General features: G+C 40.1%; 1 protein-coding gene and 1 pseudogene across 2 annotated transcripts in view; one reads left to right on the top strand and one right to left on the bottom strand.

The window, feature by feature from the left end:
• GSTP1 (glutathione S-transferase pi 1) overlaps positions 1-2,639 on the top strand; it is a 38,508-nt gene extending 35,869 nt beyond the window's left edge. The window contains exon 7 of the mRNA XM_085897704.1: positions 2,103-2,639. Within this exon, the coding sequence (XP_085753830.1) occupies positions 2,103-2,291 (189 nt within the window). The 3' untranslated portion in view covers positions 2,292-2,639. The remainder of the gene's footprint in view (positions 1-2,102) is intronic.
• A 4,996-nt stretch (positions 2,640-7,635) lies between these two features.
• Positions 7,636-20,325, bottom strand: LOC147018214 (uncharacterized; annotated as a pseudogene). Its single transcript, XR_015062316.1, has 2 exons — positions 18,155-20,325; positions 7,636-9,583 (listed from the first exon to the last, which is right to left on the bottom strand). The product of XR_015062316.1 is annotated as an uncharacterized LOC147018214 (transcript).
• Positions 20,326-20,991: the final 666 nt, after the last annotated feature.

Genomic DNA, 20,991 nt, shown 5'->3' with positions numbered 1-20,991 from the left:
CTTCAAGACCACCATCGTTGATGTTGCCAGTAGATGTCTTGGAACTCACTGTGGGAAGAAGAAGAATTTTGTCTCACAAGGGACACAGCATACCATTGACGAGAGTCGCAGGGCCAGGCTGAATGGCAGAGCTGAGCTGTTCAGGGAGCTGTGATTTCAAAATTCAGTTTATAAATTATAACATTATAATTTACAAGTTATATTGTAGGTTTATAACTTATAAGATAAAAAAATAGATCCAAGGAGAACACACGAGCAAAGAGGAAGAAGAGGAGGGTCAGGAACGTCCAGAATGAAAAAAAAGAAGTGGCTTGCGAGTGTCTCGTCTGGAGCGGACGTTCTGAGAGAGCACTTACAGAGGTAGACAAGGGTGCATACGAAGCTGAGAGGCTTGGGAAAGCAGACGAGCACGCTCGAAGCTGACTTTTTTGTTTCGTGAGTACCAAACCATTTCTGCTGGTACTCAATGGAGAACCAAATAATAAAAAATTGTGTGAACCCCTGAGGCAGGGAGTGGATGAGGCACAGCGGTTGAGTGCCCCCGCGTGTGTGGGTGAGGAACCGTGTGTGGATGAGGCACCGCGGGTGAGTGCCCCCGCGTGTGTGGATGAGGCACGGAGTGCGAGTGAGGCACCGCGGGTGAGTGCCCCCGCACGCGTGAGTGAACGGCCGTGTGCAAGGTCGCTGTGTGTAAGGGAGACCGTGTGTGTGAGAGAGCGGTATGTGAGGGAGATGTCGGTTGGCATGCGGGAGCACGCACCCGCGTCTCCCGGTGTGAATGTGATGGAGTGGACTGTGTGCGTCGTAACACGCAGGTGTGCGTGGGTTGAATGGAGGCGACGACGGCGACATGACAGGAAAGGAAGCCGGGTAGCGGCTGTAGTTGTTTCGAGGACCGTGCCGGGTTCACCCAGCAGTGAGCACGCGGTTCGTGCTGTGCAACGCACGAGACCGCCACGTGCTCGCTTGCGAGAGTGAAGTCCCGGTCCGGAAACGCACGCGGTGGATTTGCCGATCCCGCGGACGGACAAAGTTTAGGCAGGTAAATGGATTTGGACCGGACGGGTTCTCCACGCGATCGTGTGTGTTAAGCTCCAACGGGCAAAGCACATGTGTTCGCGTGGGGAACCCCTCGCGCTATCTCTCCCACTCAGCGCGGGGGGAAACAGGAGGGGGTTGCTGATGCTCGGGGTATAGAGGATTTTTATTGCCCCGCAACGAGCGTCTCCACCTCGGCCAGGTCGCGCTGTCGGCCTCCCTGGGGTGCAGCTCCCTGCACGACGCGAGCACCCCCTCGTCTGCCCTCGCCGCCTCTCCACAGCTCCGTCCCCTCCGTTCCGACTCCAACGCACACGACGACCAGCTCCTTCTTGCCAACTCCACCGCCCGCGAAGTCTTGACTCTCTGTTCCCTCTCGACTCTCCTACTCTCTACTCTCTCGACTGACGAACACGGTCGCTTTTTATCAGCCCCGTGGCTTCGCCCTCTCATCTTTGACCCCCTCCCTTCGACCTTTCACTTCGCTCCCCATTGGCCCGAGAAAAAGTGGGCGTGAATGCTTTTTGATCCATAAATTTGCATATATCGATCGCCCTCCAACGCCCTGGAGGCGGGGCCAAATCGCCCCTCGCTCACCGATTGGACGGCAAAAAGTGGGCGTGTGTCGTTTTTGATCCGTTTTTGAAGCACAAAATCCGTGATTTTGTACACGCTGTTCGGCGCGCGCCCTGCACGAGTCCAACACCGGTACCCACAGGCGGCGCAAGAACGGTGGCGATGCGACGGTTGCGAGGTGTGACGTGAAGGTCGTGGCGGTTGTGGTGAAGCGGTGGTTGGTGGTGGTAACAATGGCGGTTGGTCCAAAATAAAGATAGCAAAAGAAAAACGGCTATCCTGAAGAGTCGCAGCACGCATGAATGACATGTATTCCCACTAGACAACGGGTTTGGGCCTAACTACACATGTACTTACCGAGATACCTCACCTAAGGGACCTGAATGGTGGTTTGCGAATTTGGTAACCACAACAATATATACATATTCATTCATGCTGCATTTGATTACAGCACCTCAAACCTTTTTACCTGTTTTCCACGTGTACAGATCTGCTTTGCTGACTACAACCTTTTTGATCTACTGAACGTTCTTGAGGTGCTCCAACCCGGGACCCTTCGCCCTTTCCCACTTCTCTTTGCATTTGCCGCACGAATAGCGTCTCGTCCCCAGATTTCCCAGTTCCTGGGTTCGGATAATCATCGCAAACTTCCGATAAACGGAAATGGAAAGCAGTGAGGGTGTAAAAGAGGAAGCTAGGCTCATAGCCGGAGAATGTGGACCTCAATGTTTCCATGTTTTCTTTCTTACAATCTGTGGAGGTAAAAATGATGCTTTTTCACACCAGGTTCATGAGCAATTGTAGTCGTGATTAATTTGTGTGAATCATTTTTGGATATTTCCTTTTTTGCCTCAATTTTTGTCATCTGTAGTTACAATGTAGCCGACAGGTAGATGGTCTGAAAATGAGATTTGTTAGACTTTACATGATTACGTATATTCTTATTAAAAGGCACTAGAAAACTCATTAAAAGTTTGGGGCCATTTATATAAACTTGATGCTTGAATAAAATGTTAAACAAACGAGCTGCATCGCATATTATTTGCTGATCCTGTCAGTCTCTCACTCCTCTAATCTCTTTAAAACTGTTTAAGATTAATTTTCTCCTCCCCCCCCCTCCCCCCACAATTCATATGCAAAGGCATAACTTTCTCAACAGAAATTACTGGGAGATTCAGTTAGTGGAATTTGCTGTTTAATGATCCATTTTTCACCAAAAGAAGACAAATCATCAATGGGGTGATCTAGTACTCGTATATTCTGTTTTAAAATCTTTAGTTAAATTTCCCTCAAGGAAAGGCTCAGTTAGAACCACACAAGGATGATTAAAGAATGTTGTTGGGAAGGGAATGGAGGGAGGCTTTGAAAAATGAAATGGAAAGAAAAGCAATGGGTTAGATGGTCACAAAGGTTGACCTACTTATTTAATGTCCACGATTGTCTCACCCTTTTGAGGGGTCAGCCATGGGGGAGGTTTGGCCCAAGTCTTTCACAAACTTGTTGGCCAGACTGATTTGGACAGGAATTTGTAATTCATTCATGGTGCCGGGGATAACTCGCATACTCTTCATCAATAGAGACCCGAAGATCTTTATTGTCCACATCGAAAACTATAAGATGGGACACCTGGCTTAATGAACAGGGCACTTTGTGATCCAATTCCATAGCTCAAGCACTGATCCAACAGTCTATATTCGGTTCAAGTATTGAACTCAGGTTAGACAACTGAAAAGGTACACATACTACCTCTGCATCATCTTGTTGGACTCGGATTTAAACTATAGGCTAATGAGGATCCCAGGTGATCCCAGCTTCAAATCTATATGTATGATGTGTATTTGTCCAATGTTTATTACCTCCAAGATAAGATGGATGGAGGTTATGTTTTCACCCTTGTCTGTTTGACTGTCTGTGTCTGTGACTGTGACCAGGATATCTCAACAAGTTGTGGACGGATTCAGACGAAATTTGCTGGACAGGTTGGGTGTGTGACAATGATGTATTGATTTGATTTTGTTCAAGATCAGAATCCGGATCTAGATTCGAGAAAATTAGAATTTTACAAGTGATTCTTCATCACTGAGAGACAGGGCAAAAATGATATATAGCATTATATCTCAAAAATTTGTGGATGAGTTATGACAAAACAATGTCGATGAGTTGAACAAGCCGATTAGAGGCTGGTTAAGGTCCGGATTTAGATCCAGCCGATCAGTGGGATACAAAATGTCAACTGCTCAGCCTGGCGGTGGTATACGCTCTACAAAGTGCCGTTCTAGCGACCCTCGCCAGAGGAGAGGGTATTGCATTTAGGTCCGTTTGTTTGTTTGTTGTTTGTTTGTTTGTCCGCACAGAATATTAGTGTTTTTTTCTGCAACTGCTTGCGGATTGATAAAAAAAATTTTCACCAAAGGAGAGACTACTCATGTACAATGTTTCAATGATAATTATGACATTATAGGTCAAGTGGTGTGGCAGCCATGTTGAAAAAAAGAAACACTTTGGACCTCTGTATCTCCAAAGCCGCACCAAGGAAAAAATTGAAACTTCGCACACAGCAAGTACTCCTCACGGAGAATAAATGTAATTTTTTTTTTTTAATGATGTCTTCGGTGCCTTCGTTGTGATGTCATAATTTCATACGTAGAATGCTACATGCGATCAGTATGAAAATTTTTGAGGGTCTCATCTACGGATAAATTGGTCCACAGAAAATAAAGTGATGATGTCATCAGTCATGTGGTTTGGCAACCATATTATTTTTTTATTTAAAAAAAACCTTCAAAAATCTTCTCTGAAATGGCTGAACAGATCGAGTCTAAACTTTACAGGTATGCCATGACCACCTATCCATGAGGAACAAAATGTTCACATCTATGACATCGTAGGTCACATGGTTTGGCAGCCATATTGGATTTACCCTAAAACCTATCAAAATTCTTCTCCAGAATGGCTGGACAGATCAAAGAGAAACTTCACACGTGTTTCCTAAGCCTTGGGGATACCAGGGTGTTCCCAAATAATTGAAATAATTGACAGGTCACATGGACAGGCAGCCATATTGGATTGAGTGAAAATCTTAAAAAAATTATTTCTCTTTAACTGCTTCATCAAATTATGTGAACCCATTATGATCTCGTAGTGGTGGGGAATATATGTTTTAAATTTCAACCTGATCAGATGCATGGTCTGGCAGCCATAATTAATTAATATTTTTTTTATCTTGGTTCTTTGTGATTTTTATTTTTGAATAAGGCTCACTTGCCTGTGCCTGGATGGGTTTGAGGGTGGAGGAGTAGCAGCTGAAATGTGAATCCTATCCTGGTTCCTCCTCATCTTTGCATCATCATCTTTGCTTTTTGCTTGTTTGGTTCCTTCTGATTACTCCAATGCAGGACTGTACCTGTTTAGTCTTCCATTAGATTTGAATTGAATTTATGTTAATCCCATTCTAAATTCAATTGAATAATAATAAAAAACGTCATGGGTCAGGGTCAGGTGTCCAATCAATGCGGGGTTGCATCAAAGTGGGATGTTTTTGTACCTGTTCATCCCTGCCAGCAGTTATGAAGTGGAAGTTCTAATTATGTCTCTTATTAATTACGTAACACACCAGTACACAAAACTACACACAAGACACACTACACAAAACGACACAAAAGTCCTGGCGAGGGTCTGAAATCTCTGATTGCTCTTTTGTCGTGTTCATCTTGTAATTCATTAATAGACTGCTTACTAATGATCTTGTCCTGCATGTGATTTGTCCTCAAACTCCTCCATGTGCCTTCAATGATCGTTAAAATATTTGTTTTGTGATAATAAAAAATAAGGCCATAAAGTGTGAGAGGAAGCAGGAGTAAGGGGGAAAATGAAAGGGTGTTAAATTCCATGACTTGCTATATACTATATGAATGAATAACCTCGAACTATCTGACCTTCAGCATTGTTTTCGGGTGCCAAGGGTTCAATTGGCATTGGTCCTTCCCGATTGTCAACTGTGGGCAATCTCCCTCGGAAATAAATGCAAGACGTGCCAGTTTTAAAATAGGACAGGTAGACCGAAACTATTGAAGGTAATCGGCTCAGTCAGTCAGCTGGAAGTTCTGAAAACTTCACTGAAGGTATTTTTCTTTGCACGCACAGTGTGGAAGGGATTTTGTTCTGCCCCTTGGGGTTTGTCATTTGCTGCCAGCGTATGTCATGGTGTAATTCAAGTCCAGAAGAGAAGTCGCTTCCAGGAATTTATCAGTTTTGGGGTTAGGGCAGTTGGGGTTAAGGGGGTTAGGGTAATCTTGCAGGTCACACTGCATTTCCCCTGGAGTGTTAGTCTGGGATCCAGGGCACCAAAATTTGAGATGACCCGTCACGGAAAGATATACTTTGCAGGCAACTTTTTTTTGCAAGTTCAGACCCTTAGGAAACAGAATCCAGAGGCCTGCTCTGCCGGAGGAATTGCAAAATTGAAAAACTAGAGGGGGAGCACTCGGGAGAGTGCAAAACCTCCGCCGCCAATACTGCTGGGTCACTCAAGTGAACCTTATATCTTATTCATTAAATATGATGTCAACAGTGCTGACAGTTATAGTTCTTTGCTCCAACATTTTTTTTTTTGGGGGGGGGGGGGTTGGAAATCACTTTAAACATGTAAAAATGCAAAAAAAAATCGAAATTGTTGAAAAAAAAGTTGCAAAAATATTTTTTCTCTAACAACTTTTTTTGGGGGGGGGGTTGGAAATCACTGAAAACATGGAGAAATGCAAAAAAAAAATTTTTTTTTTCTTTTTTTTGGGTGGGGGGGGTTGGAAATCAAAACATGTAATAATGCAAAAAAAAAAAAATTTTCTCAAACAATTTTTTTGGGGAGGTTGGAAAGCACTGAAAATATGTAGAAATGCAAAAAAAAAAATTTCTCTTTTTTTTTTGGGGGGGGGTAACAATTTTTTGGAGGGGTTGGAAATCACTTAAAACATGTAGAAATGCAAAAAAAATTTTTTTCTCAAACAATTTTTTTTGGGCGGTGGGGGTTGGAAATCACTGAAAATATGTAGAAATGCAAAAAAAAAAAAATTTTCTCAAACAATTTTTTGGGGGGGTTGGAAATCACTTAAAACGTGGAAATGCAAAAAATATATATTTTCTCTATTTTTTGGGGGGGTTGGAAATCACTTAAAACATGTAGAAATGCAAAAAAAAATTCTCTAAATTTTTTTAGGGGGGTAACAATTTGGGGGGGGTTGGAAGTCACTTAAAACATGTAGAAATGCAAAAAAAAATTTTTCTTTTTTTTTTGGGCGGGGGGGTTGGAAATCAAAACATGTAAAAATGCAAAAAAAAAAATTTTCTCAAAGCATTTTTTGGGGGGTTGGAAACCACTGAAAATATGTAGAAATGCAAAAAAAAAATTTCTCTTTTTTTTGGGGGGGGTAACAATTTTTTGGAGGGGTTGGAAATCACTTAAAACATGTAGAAATGCAAAAAATTTTTTTTTTCTCAAACAATTTTTTTTGGGGGGGTTGGAAATCACTGAAAATATGTAGAAATGCAAAAAAAAAATTTTTTTCTCTAACAATTTTTTTTGGGGGTTGGAAATCACTTAAAACATGTAGAAATGCAAAAGAAATTTTCTCTATTTTTTGGGGGTTGGAAATCACTTCAAACATGTAGAAATGCAAAAAAAAATTCTCTAAATTATTTTTTGGGGGGGTAACAATTTGGGGGGGTTGGAAATCACTTAAAACATGTAGAAATGCAAAAAAAAAATTTTTTTTGGGGGGGTGGGGTAAAAAAAAAAATTTGGGGGGGGGGGTTGGAAATCACTTAAAACATGTATAAATGCAAAAAAAAATTTTTTGTCTCTAACAATTTTTTTTGGGGGGGGAACCAAGTCCAAAATTTAATGGCATGATCCTTGGACCATACCTAACCCCCCCACCAAGTTTCGTCGAAATCCGTCGAGGAGTTTTTCCGTAATACTGTTCACAAACAAACAAGCAAACAACAAACAAACAGAAAGGGGTGAAAACAGTAACCTCCATCCATCTTCGAAGATGGCGGAGGTTAAAAATGCATTTTTAAAAAAAATAATCCACTACTACCCTCAAATAAACAATCGCCTCTCGTGGAAAATTGAAAAATGCAGAAGGATAAAGTTTGGGTAATTTTAATTAAAATAGTACTAAACTTGGCACATTAATAGCACATAACATCCTTTAAAGTATTCACTATAAATTTGACGAAAGCTTTTCAAAATGGCCGCCATTTTCCAAGATGGATGCCATATTTTCCCATAGATATCTATGTTCATTATATTCTGAGTTATTGCAATTATTCAAGTGTTTTGTGTTTGTTAAGAAACCATTGCTTTGTTTACTCTTTTTTTGGCTTAAAAAACCCAATGTATTGTGGCTGTATCTTTCGAAGATGGCTGCCATTTTGCATGACTGACGATAATTTGGTCCGTAAAGAAACATTTTCAGAATTGTGTTACTTGCTTGATATATGTACTATTCGACCTTTGAAAGTTGGACAAGAAAACACACTATTAAATTTAATGAAAAATTCAATATGGCTACCATTTTTTTTCAAAATGGCTGTCAATTTCTGACTAAATGTCTGTTCTCACCACAGATTCGATATAAATGCACAACATGAGTTCTTTTTGTGTCTTTTATGTTGTGACCATCTCTAATATAATAAATATAAATAGTTTCACATGCTGACACTGAGTAAAATTACATCTTTTTACAAAGTCTTGCAAAATTTGACATGTATCATGTTGCACTCATCAATGAAAATGAATATTCCACTGACTAGTTCATTATTTAGTTCTCATCAGGAATCAAGAGGTTTGCTTCAACGCGTCCACATTTCAGTGGGTCGCCCATGCAAAGGCAAGCAAAAACACATTTCGAGTTGGCTCGAGCGCACAGGCAGCTCCGAAGACAGTTGCTCTTCGTGCATTTACAGAACTTTTCCTGTACAGCTCTTAGCTTTGGATCCTTTGTCATCATTATTGGCACCAGCTTGCCATTCCTGATTTCTCTGCCGAATGCAGTTGCTATTGGGTGTACTGGTTTCGAAATGTGAGCACTTTTACACACAGCCATTTGGTGAAGACTTTGTAGCAAGTGAAGGTAAAATGCATCCTCTGTAGGAGGCAGGCATCTGAGCTCACATTTTTGGTAGCGAAAATGTGTGCACGCAGGACATCCAGACTAGCCAGGAAATCAGATTGTGTATAGAAGGCCAGAAAGAAGAATCTAGCAGCTTCAATGACATCAGTTGATACATCAAGGATAAAGTTCTCTCCAGGTTTGCCATACTGAGCGAGTGGAAGAAGCTTTTCTGGATTGTCTACAGCACATTTGAAAGCCCGCTTCTTTCCTCTTTGGAATGGATAGCTGACTATCACAGCCACTCAAGATGTAGGCACTGAGGATAACAGAACATATTTGTTCAGCTTCCATGTTACAAGCCCTTGCCAATGATGCTGCAATCTCATGTGTTGGGATGAAGGTGTCCATCATTTGGACCCACAGTTCTTCAAGATCAGGAATGCATGTGCTGTAGTAAATGCACATGATCACTACATCCGTATCAGTTGCTTGTACTACTTTTCTCTTGTATCCCATGCTCACAGTAGTCTTAACATTTCGTATTTTCTGTTCAAGTGTCTTTCGGTTTGTATAACTGTTACGACATTTTGCATGCATTTTTTGGTTCATGTAGCATAAAGTTATGTTCATCTATAATGTCTCGTTCCAATCTAAAAGCTACTTCATCCATTCGTTTAGTGACAGCATTAAGAAGTGCTGGATAACCCAGTGGCATTAATTGTTGGAGCAGCACAGTTTCTGATACATGCTGACAAATTAAACATCTGGAATAATCTGTGTCAGATCGGGATCTTTTCTCCCTTGTGTGTTCTGGTTCCATGATTTATTCAGTCTCCTCCACCATGCCAAATAATCTGTGGAAGAAACAAATATGTTATATAGGTTGCAGTCTAGAATAATACAAGAATATCTTTGTATCTCAAAAACATTACATGTACAGCCACTTGTAATAAGACAATTTCTTCTAAAGCAAGAACAAGTATGCACATCTAAATAAGGACTGCTCCCTTGCACTAAGTGACCTGACATTCTAGAGAACTAGATGAATGTTGAGATTTACCATTTGTTTTATTAATCTCATTGACTTGATATGTATTTAAATATATTAGGATTTGGGGCATAGTTCATCTCAGGTTCACAATATATATAACATGTATAACATGTCTTGTAGAAAGTAGTACATTGGTCAAAAGTTTGAGTGGGGGGATTTCTAAATTGATGATAGGTTTCATTTGCCATTATATCGTTTCTTTACATGTTTTGATTGTATTTTTTATCATTATGAGTGTAGAAGTATATAATCTGCGATATGAATGTAGCATTACTCACCTTCTTCTGAAAATTGATAGCCAAACAGTCATTTAAAGGTGGCTACAGTGATGACCTTCTGGTTATTTACCACCGGAGCAGGTGCACTTCCTGTGCTACTTGCATGTCAACAAATAATTATTAGTAGCATCATCAAACGGACTAAAACAAAAATTTCATTTTCACATGTTATTAATATGCATCTTAGGAAAAATAATGGGAGGGTTATATTTGTACAAGGATGGTAAGTAGACTATTAAAATGCTTGTAATTCTGTTGCCATCCTAATGAAAAATGTTGTTTTTCCGAACCAAACCAAGCTGTTGGTTTCCTAATGTTTTCCTAATGTTGCCATCCTAACCAAAAATCCTAATGTTTTGGCATTATTTAAATATTGCATTCAGAATAGATAATTGGCTGACATAATATTTTAGGCAGAAGTATTTTATATTAAATTAATTAGGGTATCCAGTCAAATGGACTGGATAACCTATTGTTTTTCTTCTGTTTATTAGGGTATCCAGTCAAATGGACTGGATAACCTATTGTTTTTCTTCTGTTTATTATTAGGGTACCCTGTGAGTACAGGGTACCCTATTGTTTTTCTTCCGTTTATTATTATTTTTCTTTTTCCGCCGGCATTTTGCACCCTTTTTCGCTTTAAAAATCATTTTCTCTGGAACACGAAGTCCGATCGACAGGAAATTTTCACCATAGTATGTATCTTTTTTGATAGCACAATCAGTTTATAATTATGACGTCATTGGTCACGTGGTAGGTCGCCATCTTGAAAAAAGCGATAAACTTTGGACATCTGTATCTCGGAAACCGTGCAATGGAAAAATTTTTCGTTTGATACATTTTACTAAGCTCCCTATGGGGAACACGTGTGATTTTTCGTGACGTCATAGGTGAAGCGATATACCGGTGAAAATTCGTCAAGTAGAACGCCGTATAGGAAAAATCTGAAAAATTTTGAGCGTCATCTACGCCTAAAATCACCGACGAAAATGTTTTTCTTGACGTCATCGATGACGTATTTCGGCCGCCATCTTGTTTTTTAGTGTTTTTTTTTTTAAAAATCTTCTTCTCCAGAACGGCTGTGCAGATTGAGGCGAAACTTTACAGGGACATTCCCCCTGAGGCCCTCTTTCAAGTTTGTTAATTTGTTGTTGATACGTCACATGGTTTGGCGGCCATCTTGAAAAAACCCTAAAACCTTCAAACATCTTCTTCTCCAGAAGCGCTGGTCCAATGAAGGCGAGATTTCAGAACTATATTCGTGACATGTATGCGATGCAAGTTTGTTAATTTCAAAGTGATAGGTCACATGGTTTGGCCGCCATGTTGGATTTAAGAAAAATATTAAATAATGTTTTCTCTGGTATTTCATAAGCCATCGAAGCGAAAATTTGCAAGTGCCTTCCTCCCTCAACTCTGCATACATGGTAAAAAATTTTTACCTCAGAAGTCACATGGTTTGGCGGCCATCTTGGATAGAAAAATAGACTTTATCCGATTTACACGAAACTTCACACACTTGTTCGGGTCGACGATGGAAAGCAGAATTTAAATTTATGATATCATAGGTCACAAGGTTCGGCAGCCATCTTGGATTGAAAATGAATAAATTTTAAAAATCTTCTTCTCCAGAAGGGCAAGACAGATAAAGACGAAACTTAACACATATATTCCCCATGAGGTCCTTTCTCAAGTTTGTTAATTTCTTCTTGATCGGTCAGATGGTTTGGCGGCCATCTTGAAAAAACCCTAAAACCTTCAAACATCTTCTCCAGATGCACTGGTCCAATGAAGGGGAGATTTCAGAACTATATTCGGGACAGGAAGGCGATATAAGTTTGTTAATTTCGAATTGATAAGTCACATGGTTTGGCCGCCATCTTGGATTTAAGAAAAATATTAAATAATGTTTTCTCTGGAACCGCTTTACCTAATGAATCGAAAATTTGCAATTGTCATCTACCATCGTTTATGCACGCATGGTAAAAATTATGATGTCACACGTCACATGGTTTGGCGGCCATCTTGGATAGAAAAACGCACCTTTACCGATTAACACGAAACTTCACAGACGTGTTCCAATACCTAGTTGGAAGCAGAATATAAACTTGTGATATCATAGGTCACATGGTTCGTCAGCCATCTTGGATTGAAAAATAATATCTTAAAACATCTTTTTCTCTGAAACGACTGAACAGATCCAGGTGAAACTCCACCACTATGACCGCCTCTCCATGACGAATAAAAAGTTCTCACCCCCTTTTGAGGTACGACACAACGTTTGGCAGCCATAGTGGATTGAAGGAAAAATATTAATTAATGTTTACTCTGGAAGAACTGCATCAATCAATGTGAAACGTCACCTTTATGGTGCAACAGTCATGCGGAATGAGGGTTTGAAATTTCAACGGGATCGGGCCCAGGGTTTGGCAGCCATTTTGGTTTTAAGAAAAATATTAAATAATGTTTTCTCTGGAACTGCTTAACCTGGAGTAGTGAAAATTTGGAGTTATCATCCACCATCATGTTTGCACACGTGGTCCAAATTATGACATCACACGTCACATGGTTTCGCCGCCATCTTGAATTGAAGGATAAATATTAATTATTGTTTACTCTGGAACCGCTGCCTCTGGATATGCGAAACTTCAGATTTATAATTCAGGTGATATGATAAACAAAAGTTTAAAATTTCAACCTGATCGGTCACACGGTTTGGGAGCCAGAATTATTTATTTATTTGAATCTGGAAGCCAGTAATAACGAAATTGAATGCTTTGTGCTGCCCGGTTCGTAACTCGTCTGTTCCGCGCCGTCTCGAAGCAGGCCTGTGTTTGTATCACTCTTAAATAATGTTTTCTCTGGAACCACTTTCCCGATCAAAGCGAAACTTTGTGACTGTCATCTGCAGAAAGTCCCATGTTGTATCAAAGGCGGACGGACTGGGTACCCGGTCATCACTGCCAGCAGTTATAAAGTGGCAGTTCTAGTTATTATTATTATTTTTATTATTATTTTTCTTCCGCCGTAAATTTGCAAAATTTCCAGTTTTTTTCGCTTTAAATGCCATTTTCTCAGAAATGGTAAGACCAATCGACACAAAATTTTCACCAGATATGTATCTTTTTTGATAGCATACATAATTGATAATTATGACGTCATAGGTCACGTGATACGGGCGCCATCTTGAAAAAACAGATCAACTTTGGACCTCTGTATCTCGGAAACCTTCTAGTGTAAAAAAATTTCGCTTGATACATTTGAACAAGCTCCCTCTCGGGTATACGTGTGATTTTTCGTGACGTCATCAGTGAAGAGGTATCCCAGTAAAAATTCGTCAAGTAGAACGCCACATGGCAAAAATTTGAAATTTCTTGAGCATCATCTACACAAAAATTCATCGTAGAAAAAAAATATTTTGACGTCATCAGTGACGTAATTCGGCCGCCATCTTGTTTTTTGTGTTTTTTTAAAAAAATCTTCTTCTCCAGAACGGCTGTGCAGATTGAGGCGAAACTTTACAGGCACATTCCCCCTGAGGTCCTCTTTCAAGTTTGTTAATTTGTTGTTCATACGTCACATGGTTTGGCGGCCATCTTGAAAAAGCCTTAAAACCTTCAAACATCTTCTTCTCCAGAAGCGCTGGTCCAATGAAGGCGAGATTTCAGAACTATATTCGTGACATGTATGCGATGCAAGTTTGTTAATTTCAAAGTGATAGGTCACATGGTTTGGCCGCCATGTTGGATTTAAGAAAAATATTAAATAATGTTTTCTCTGGTATTTCATAAGCCATCAAAGCGAAAATTTGCAAGTGCCTTCCTCCCTCAAGTCTGCATACATGGTAAAAAATTTTTACCTCAGAAGTCACATGGTTTGGCGGCCATCTTGGATAGAAAAATAGACTTTATCCGATTTACACGAAACTTCACACACTTGTTCGGGTCATCAATGGAAAGCAGAATTTAAATTTATGATATCAGAGGTCACAAGGTTCGGCAGCCATCTTGGATTGAAAATGAATAAATTTTTAAAATCTTCTTCTCCAGAAGGGCAAGACAGATGAAGGCAGAAACTTCACACATATATTCCCCATGAGGTCCTTTCTCAAGTTTGTTAATTTGTTCTTGATCGGTCACATGGTTCGGCGGCCATCTTGAAAAAACCCTAAAACATTCAAACATCTTCTTCTCCAGAAGCGCTGGTCGGATGAAGCGGAGATTTCAGAACTATATTCAGGACACGTAGGCGATATAAGTTTGTTAATTTCGAATTGATACGTTAGACGGTTTGGCCGCCATCTTGGATTTAAGAAAAATATTAAATAATGTTTTCTCTGGAACCGCTGAACCAAACGAATCGAAAATTTGTAATTATCATCTACCATCGTGTATGCACGCATGGTAAAAATTATGACATCAAACGTCACATGGTTTGGCGGCCATCTTGGATAGAAAAACGCACCTTTACCGATTAACACGAAACTTTACAAACGTGTTCCAATACCCAGTTGGAAGCAGAATATAAATTTCTGATGTCATAGGTCACATGGTTCGTCAGCCATCTTGGATTGAAAATGAATAAATTTTAAAAATCTTCTTCTCCAGAAAGGCAAGACAGATTAAGCCGAAACTTCACACATATATTCCCCATGAGGTCCTTTCTCAAGTTTGTTAATTTGTTCTTGATTGGTCACATGGTTTGGCGGCCATCTTGAATTTACCTTAAAACCTTCAAACATCTTCTTCTCCAGAACACCTGATCTGATCAGGGGAAACTTCACACCCCTATTGCACATGAGTAGGGAATACAAGTTTGTTAATTTCTAATTGATAGGTCACATGGTTTGGCAGCCATATTGAATTTAAGAAAAATATTAAATAATGTTTTCTCTGGAACTGCTTAACCTATCGAAGCGAAAATTTGCGTCTGTCATCCTCCATGATATCTGCATACATGTTGCAAATTATGACATCACAAGTCACATGGTTTGGCCGCCATCTTGGATTGAAGGATAAATATTAATTAATGTTTACTCTGGAACCACTGCATCTATACATGCGAAACTTCACATTTATAATTCAGGCGACATGCGAAACAAAAGTTTAAAATTTCCAACCTGATCGGTCATGCTGATTTGGAACCAGAATTATTTAATTATTTGAATCTGGAAGCCAGGAATAACGAAATTGAACGCTTTGTGCTGCCCGGTTCGTAACTCGTCTGTTCCGCGCCGTTTCGAAGCAGGCCTGTGTTTGTATCACCATTAAATTATGTTTTCTCTGGCACCGCTTATCCTTTTAATGCGAAAATTGCGACTCTGATTTAAGTCCCATGTTGTATCAAAGGCGGATGGACTGGGTACCCGGTCATCACTGCCAGCAGTTATAAAGTGGCAGTTCTAGTTATTATTATTTTTCTTCCGCCGTAAATTTGCAAAATTTCCAAATTTTTTCGCTTTAAATGCCATTTTCTCAGAAATGGTAAGACCAATCGACACAAAATTTTCACCAAATATGTATCTTTTTTGATAGCATACATAATTGATAATTATGACGTCATAGGTCACGTGGTACGGGCGCCATCTTGAAAAAACAGAAAAACTTTGGAGCTCTGTAACTCTGAAATCTTCTAGGGTAAAAAAAATTTCGCTTCATACATTTTAACAAGCTCCCTCTCGGGAATACGTGTGATTTTTCGTGACGTCATCGGTGAAGAGGTATCCCAGTGAAAATTCGTCAAGTAGAACGCCACATGGCAAAAATTTGAAATTTCTTGAGCGTCATCTACACAAAAATTCATCGTAGAAAAAAAATATTTTGTCGTCATCGGTGACGTAATTCGGCCGCCATGTTGTTTTGAAATTTTTTTTTTTTTAATCTTCTTCTCCAGAAGGGCTGGACAGATTAAGCCGAAACTTTACAGGCACATTCCCCCTGAGGTCCTCTTTCAAGTTTGTTAATTTGTTGTTGATACGTCACATGGTTTGGCGGCCATCTTGAAAAAACCCTAAAACCTTCAAACATCTTCTTCTCCAGAAGCGCTGGTCCCATGAAGGCGAGATTTCACAACTATATTCGGGACATGTTTGCGATGCAAGTTTGTTAATTTCAAAGTGATAGATCACATGTTTTGGCCGCCATGTTGGATTTAAGAAAAATATTAAATAATGTTTTCTCTGGTATTTCATAAGCCATCGAAGCGAAAATTTGCAATTGCCTTCCTCCCTCAAGTCTGCATACATGGTAAAAAATTTTTACCTCAGAAGTCACATGGTTTGGCGGCCATCTTGGATTGAAAAATAGACCTTATCCGATTTTCACGAAACTTCACACACTTGTTCGGGTCGACGATGGAAAGCAGAATTTAAATTTATGATATCATAGGTCACAAGGTTCGGCAGCCATCTTGGATTGAAAATGAATAAATTTTAAAAATCTTCTTCTCCAGAAGGGCAAGACAGATTAAGACGAAACTTCACAGATATATTCCCCATGAGATCCTTTCTCAAGTTTGTTAATTTCTTCTTGATCGGTCACATGGTTTGGCGGCCATCTTGAAAAAACCCTAAAACCTTCAAACATCTTCTTCTCCAGAAGCGCTGGTCCACTGAAGGGGAGATTTCAGAAATATATTCGGGAGAGTAAGGCGATATAAGTTTGTTAATTTCGAATTGATAAGTCACATGGTTTGGCCGCCATCTTGGATTTAAGAAAAATATTAAATAATGTTTTCTCTGGAACCGCTTAACCAAACGAATCGAAAATTTGTAATTATCATCGAGAGGGCAGTATGCACGCATGATAAAAATTATGACGTCACACGTCACATGGTTTGGCGGCCATCTTGGATAGAAAAACGCACCTTTACCGATTAACACGAAACTTCACAAACGTGTTCCAATACCCAGTTGGAAGCAGAATATAAATTTCTGATGTCATAGGTCACATGGTTCGTCAGCCATCTTGGATTGAAAAACAATATCTTCAAACGTCTTTTTCTCTGAAACGACTGAACAGATCCAGGCGAAACTCGACCACTATGACCGCCTCTCCATGACGAATAAAAAGTTCCCACCCCCTTTTGAGGTACGATGCAACGTTTGGCAGCCATATTGGATTGAAGGAAAAATATTAATTAATGTTTACTCTGGTACTACTGCATCAATAAATGTGAAACATCACCTTTATGGTGCAACAGTCATGCGGAATGAGGGTTTGAAATTTCAACGGGATCGGGCCCAGGGTTTGGCAGCCATGTTGGTTTTAAGAAAAATATTAAATAATGTTTTCTCTGGAACTGCTTAACCTAGCGAAGCGAAAATTTGCACTTATCGTCTACGATTGTGTTTGCACATGTGGTGAAAATTATGACATCACAAGTCACATGGTTTGGCCGCCATCTTGGATTGAAGGATAAATATTAATTAATGTTTACTCTGGAACCACTGCTTCTATATATACGAAACTTCAAATTTCTAATTTAGCCGATATGAGAAACAAAAGTTTAAAATTTCAACCTGATCGGTCACACGGTTTGGCAGCCAGAATTATTTAATTATTTGAATCTGTTCGCCAGTAATAAGGAAATTGAACGCTTTTTGCTGCCCGGTTCGCAGCTCTTCAGTCCCACGCCATATCGAAGCAGGCCTCTGTTTGCATCACTCTTCAATAATGTTTTTTCTGGAACCACTTTCCCCATGAATGCGAAACTTTGCGACTGTCATCTGCAGAAAGTCCCATGTTGTATCAAAGGCGGACGGACTGGGTACCCGGTCATCACTGCCAGCAGTTATAAAGTGGCAGTTCTAGTTAATCTTATTATTTAATGCATAAATGCTATTCCGCCTAAAACTTTTACATGTAACCAGGCCTCTAATTGGTCCGTGGCAAGTGGGCTCTATATCTAATTTTTTAAGGTATGGGTCAATGTGTAAGTGTGCCAAGTTTCATGCTTTTAACACAAAATGCACATACCACTGCCTTAGCCGCCCTACTATAATGGGTATGTTTTGTTTAATTGATAACATGGTCACTTGCACATATATTATGCAACATTCCAATGCGGTTTCATGCATACTATAACAACATACGTACCTTTTGCTGTGGAGATCTGCTTCAATGTTGTCGTCTGCTCGTATGCCAATTTGGAAGAGAGGGAGTATTCATTGTTTCAAAATGCATTTTGTAATATTTTTATTACTTTATTTAAACAAGACAGTGAAAATGTAATCTTAAATATCCAGCCTGATATTAGTTGTGTACATGATTTTTAAATAAAATAAAAATAATGTAATCATTTGACATGTCAAATATTCTATGAATTTTCTTTTAACTATGGATATTTTTATTGAGAAAAAAAAATAAGAATTTTAGAAGATAAGGGCAGCATTTATGTATATTTCCAAATTATTTATCTGAGGGTCACAGACATATGAGAAACTCAAAACTTCGCAATATCTTTTTAATATATGTGTTAAATCGTTCGGGTCAACATTGGGAGGATAACAGATTTGACACCAGAAACAAGCACCAATACATTGCATTGCACTCCCTAATAGTGTAAACCATGCAATGGTTTTATAACAAACACAAAGCAATGAAACAATTTGAATAATACTCAACGTATAATGGAAGATTGATATCCATGGTCAAACATAATGTCCCATCTTGAAAAAAAATGGCGGCCATCTTGGAAATTTTATGTCAAAAGTATAGTGGCATTTTTCAGGATGTTATGTTCTACTAATGTGCCAAGTTTAGTACTATTTCCATTAAAATTACCCTAACTTTATAATTCTGCATTTTTTATTTTTTTGATGGTAGTAGTGGTAAAAAATGCATTTTTTTTCCAATTTTGCAATTCCTCAGGCAGAGCAGGCCTCTGGATTCTGTTCCCTAAGGGTCTGAACTTGCAAAAAAGGTGGCCTGCAAAGTATATCTTTCCGTGACAGGTAACTTCATTTTTAAGGGCCTTTTTGGACCCTGGATCCCAGACTATAGATGTCGTTTGTGGTTTATTTAACTGTGGGATAACGGTTTACGTAGTAGTTTGTGGTCGAAGGTCAAAAGTATTATTTACTGGGGTCGGTCGACGTGTAGTACAGTATGTTGTCTGCCTTGAAAGCCACGGACACCACAACAGCAAAAACAAGCCACTGCTCGCTTTAACAAGCTTCAGACAACAGCATTGTCTACTTTGGCTGGAGCTGTCATCGGTGTTGTCTATTCTGGCAGGACCATGTACTCCCTTGTCACAAAATCTCAAAAATCAAGAGAAAAAGGGCAAGCGAGGTTCGGGAACGGGTGCCATTTCCTGTTGTGACAGTACTACAAATGTAAAGCAAAGCATTGTGAGTGCAACTCAGGGTTGCCAGATGCCCGATAAGTATCGCATTTGTACGATAACTCAGCCTCTTGTACGAATAACGGTCGATAATTGCAAATGTATGATATTTCTCGCATTTCCAGAAAATAAAGTACTCAACCCTCAATTTTCAGTTCAAATTTCATGAGATTTTTCTCAGTCTGCTGGGAAGATTATGACCCTCTCTGTCACACCTCACGCAGCATTTTTCATGCAGGTGTAACATCATGGAAGCACTTGCACAGAGAGCAACTGAGCAAATCAATGTACACGTCACTTCCAAGTTCTGACCCCACATATGGTCAGAATCCGTTTCCTTGACAAGAAGTAACCTAAAAATGTATCTTAAATGATTAATTTATCTTTTGAAACAATACTTTTAAATATGCCTCTGAGAATCCACAGTTGATATTCTCTGTATTAACTTTACTCTATTTTTATGACATTTCAGTCCAGCCTGGAACGCAGGCATCATCCCAACTGATTGGAAGAGGGCCTTGTTGTCCCTCTCTGGAAAGGGAAAGGTGATTGCCAGGACTGCAACAACTACCGAGGAGTCACGCTGCTCTCAGTGCCAGGCAAGGTCTTTGCTCGGATAATCCTTGATAGGGTTCGCCACCATCTGCTTGAGCACTAGCGTCCAGAGCAGTCAGGCTTTACACCAAAGAGGTCAATGATTGACCGTATCCTTGCTCTTCGGGTCCTCACAAAACACAGATGAGTTTCGGCAGGGGCTGCTTGCAGCGTATGTTGATCTCTGTAAAGCGTTTGACTCAGTGAATCGGGATGCCCTCTGGAGGATTCTTGTTGTTCGTGGGGTGTCACCAAAACTGATCGATCTGATGTCTGAATGACATTCTGGTACTGAAAGTGCTGTGAGATGTGGTGGTGCCATCTCTGACTTATTTCCAATTGTTATTGGAGTTCTTCAGGGGTGTGTACTGGCCCCCACACTTTTCAGCGCTTGCATGGACTGGATTCTGGGGACGATGACCGAGAGATCAATTTGCGGTGCATCGTTTGGGAATGTCAAGATTTCTGACCTTGAATTCGCAGATGATGCAGTCATCTTTGCGGAGAGTCGAGATATCCTTTTGGGGGCCCTGGAGGTGCTGCATGAGGAGTCGGAGCCGCTGGGATTACGGGTTTCCTGGGTCAAAACTAAGATCCAGGCTTTCAACGACATCTTGGATCCTGCTATCTTGTCTGTACGTGTTTGTGGTGAGGATGTTGAGGTTGTGGAGAGATTCACTTACCTTGGCAGTGATATTCATGTCTCTGCTGCTGTGAGCCAGAGGTCAATGGATGTCTGGGTTGGGCCTGGGGAGTCATGGAGTTACTGGATCATGGGATGTGGTGCTGCCGGTACCTGTGCAGGAGGACGAAAGTCTGAGTCTTCAGGTCCTTGGTGCTTCCAGTCTTCTCTATGGATCTGAGACGGAGACTTAATTCCTTTGGTACCAGGTCTCTTCAGAGAATCCTTGGCTATGGCTGGCTGGACTTTGTGTCCAACGAGCGGTTGCTGAGAGAGACTCAAATGAGATTTGTTACCTGTATAGTCCGTGAG

The sequence above is a fragment of the Eptatretus burgeri genome, chromosome 10 (genome assembly GCF_056783735.1).
Source record: "Eptatretus burgeri isolate ZD-2024b chromosome 10, Ebu_testis_v1, whole genome shotgun sequence".
Taxonomy (NCBI): Eukaryota; Metazoa; Chordata; class Myxini; order Myxiniformes; family Myxinidae; genus Eptatretus; species Eptatretus burgeri.
Note: the sequence above shows the minus strand (reverse complement) of the source record. Positions and strands in the feature narration are given on the sequence as shown.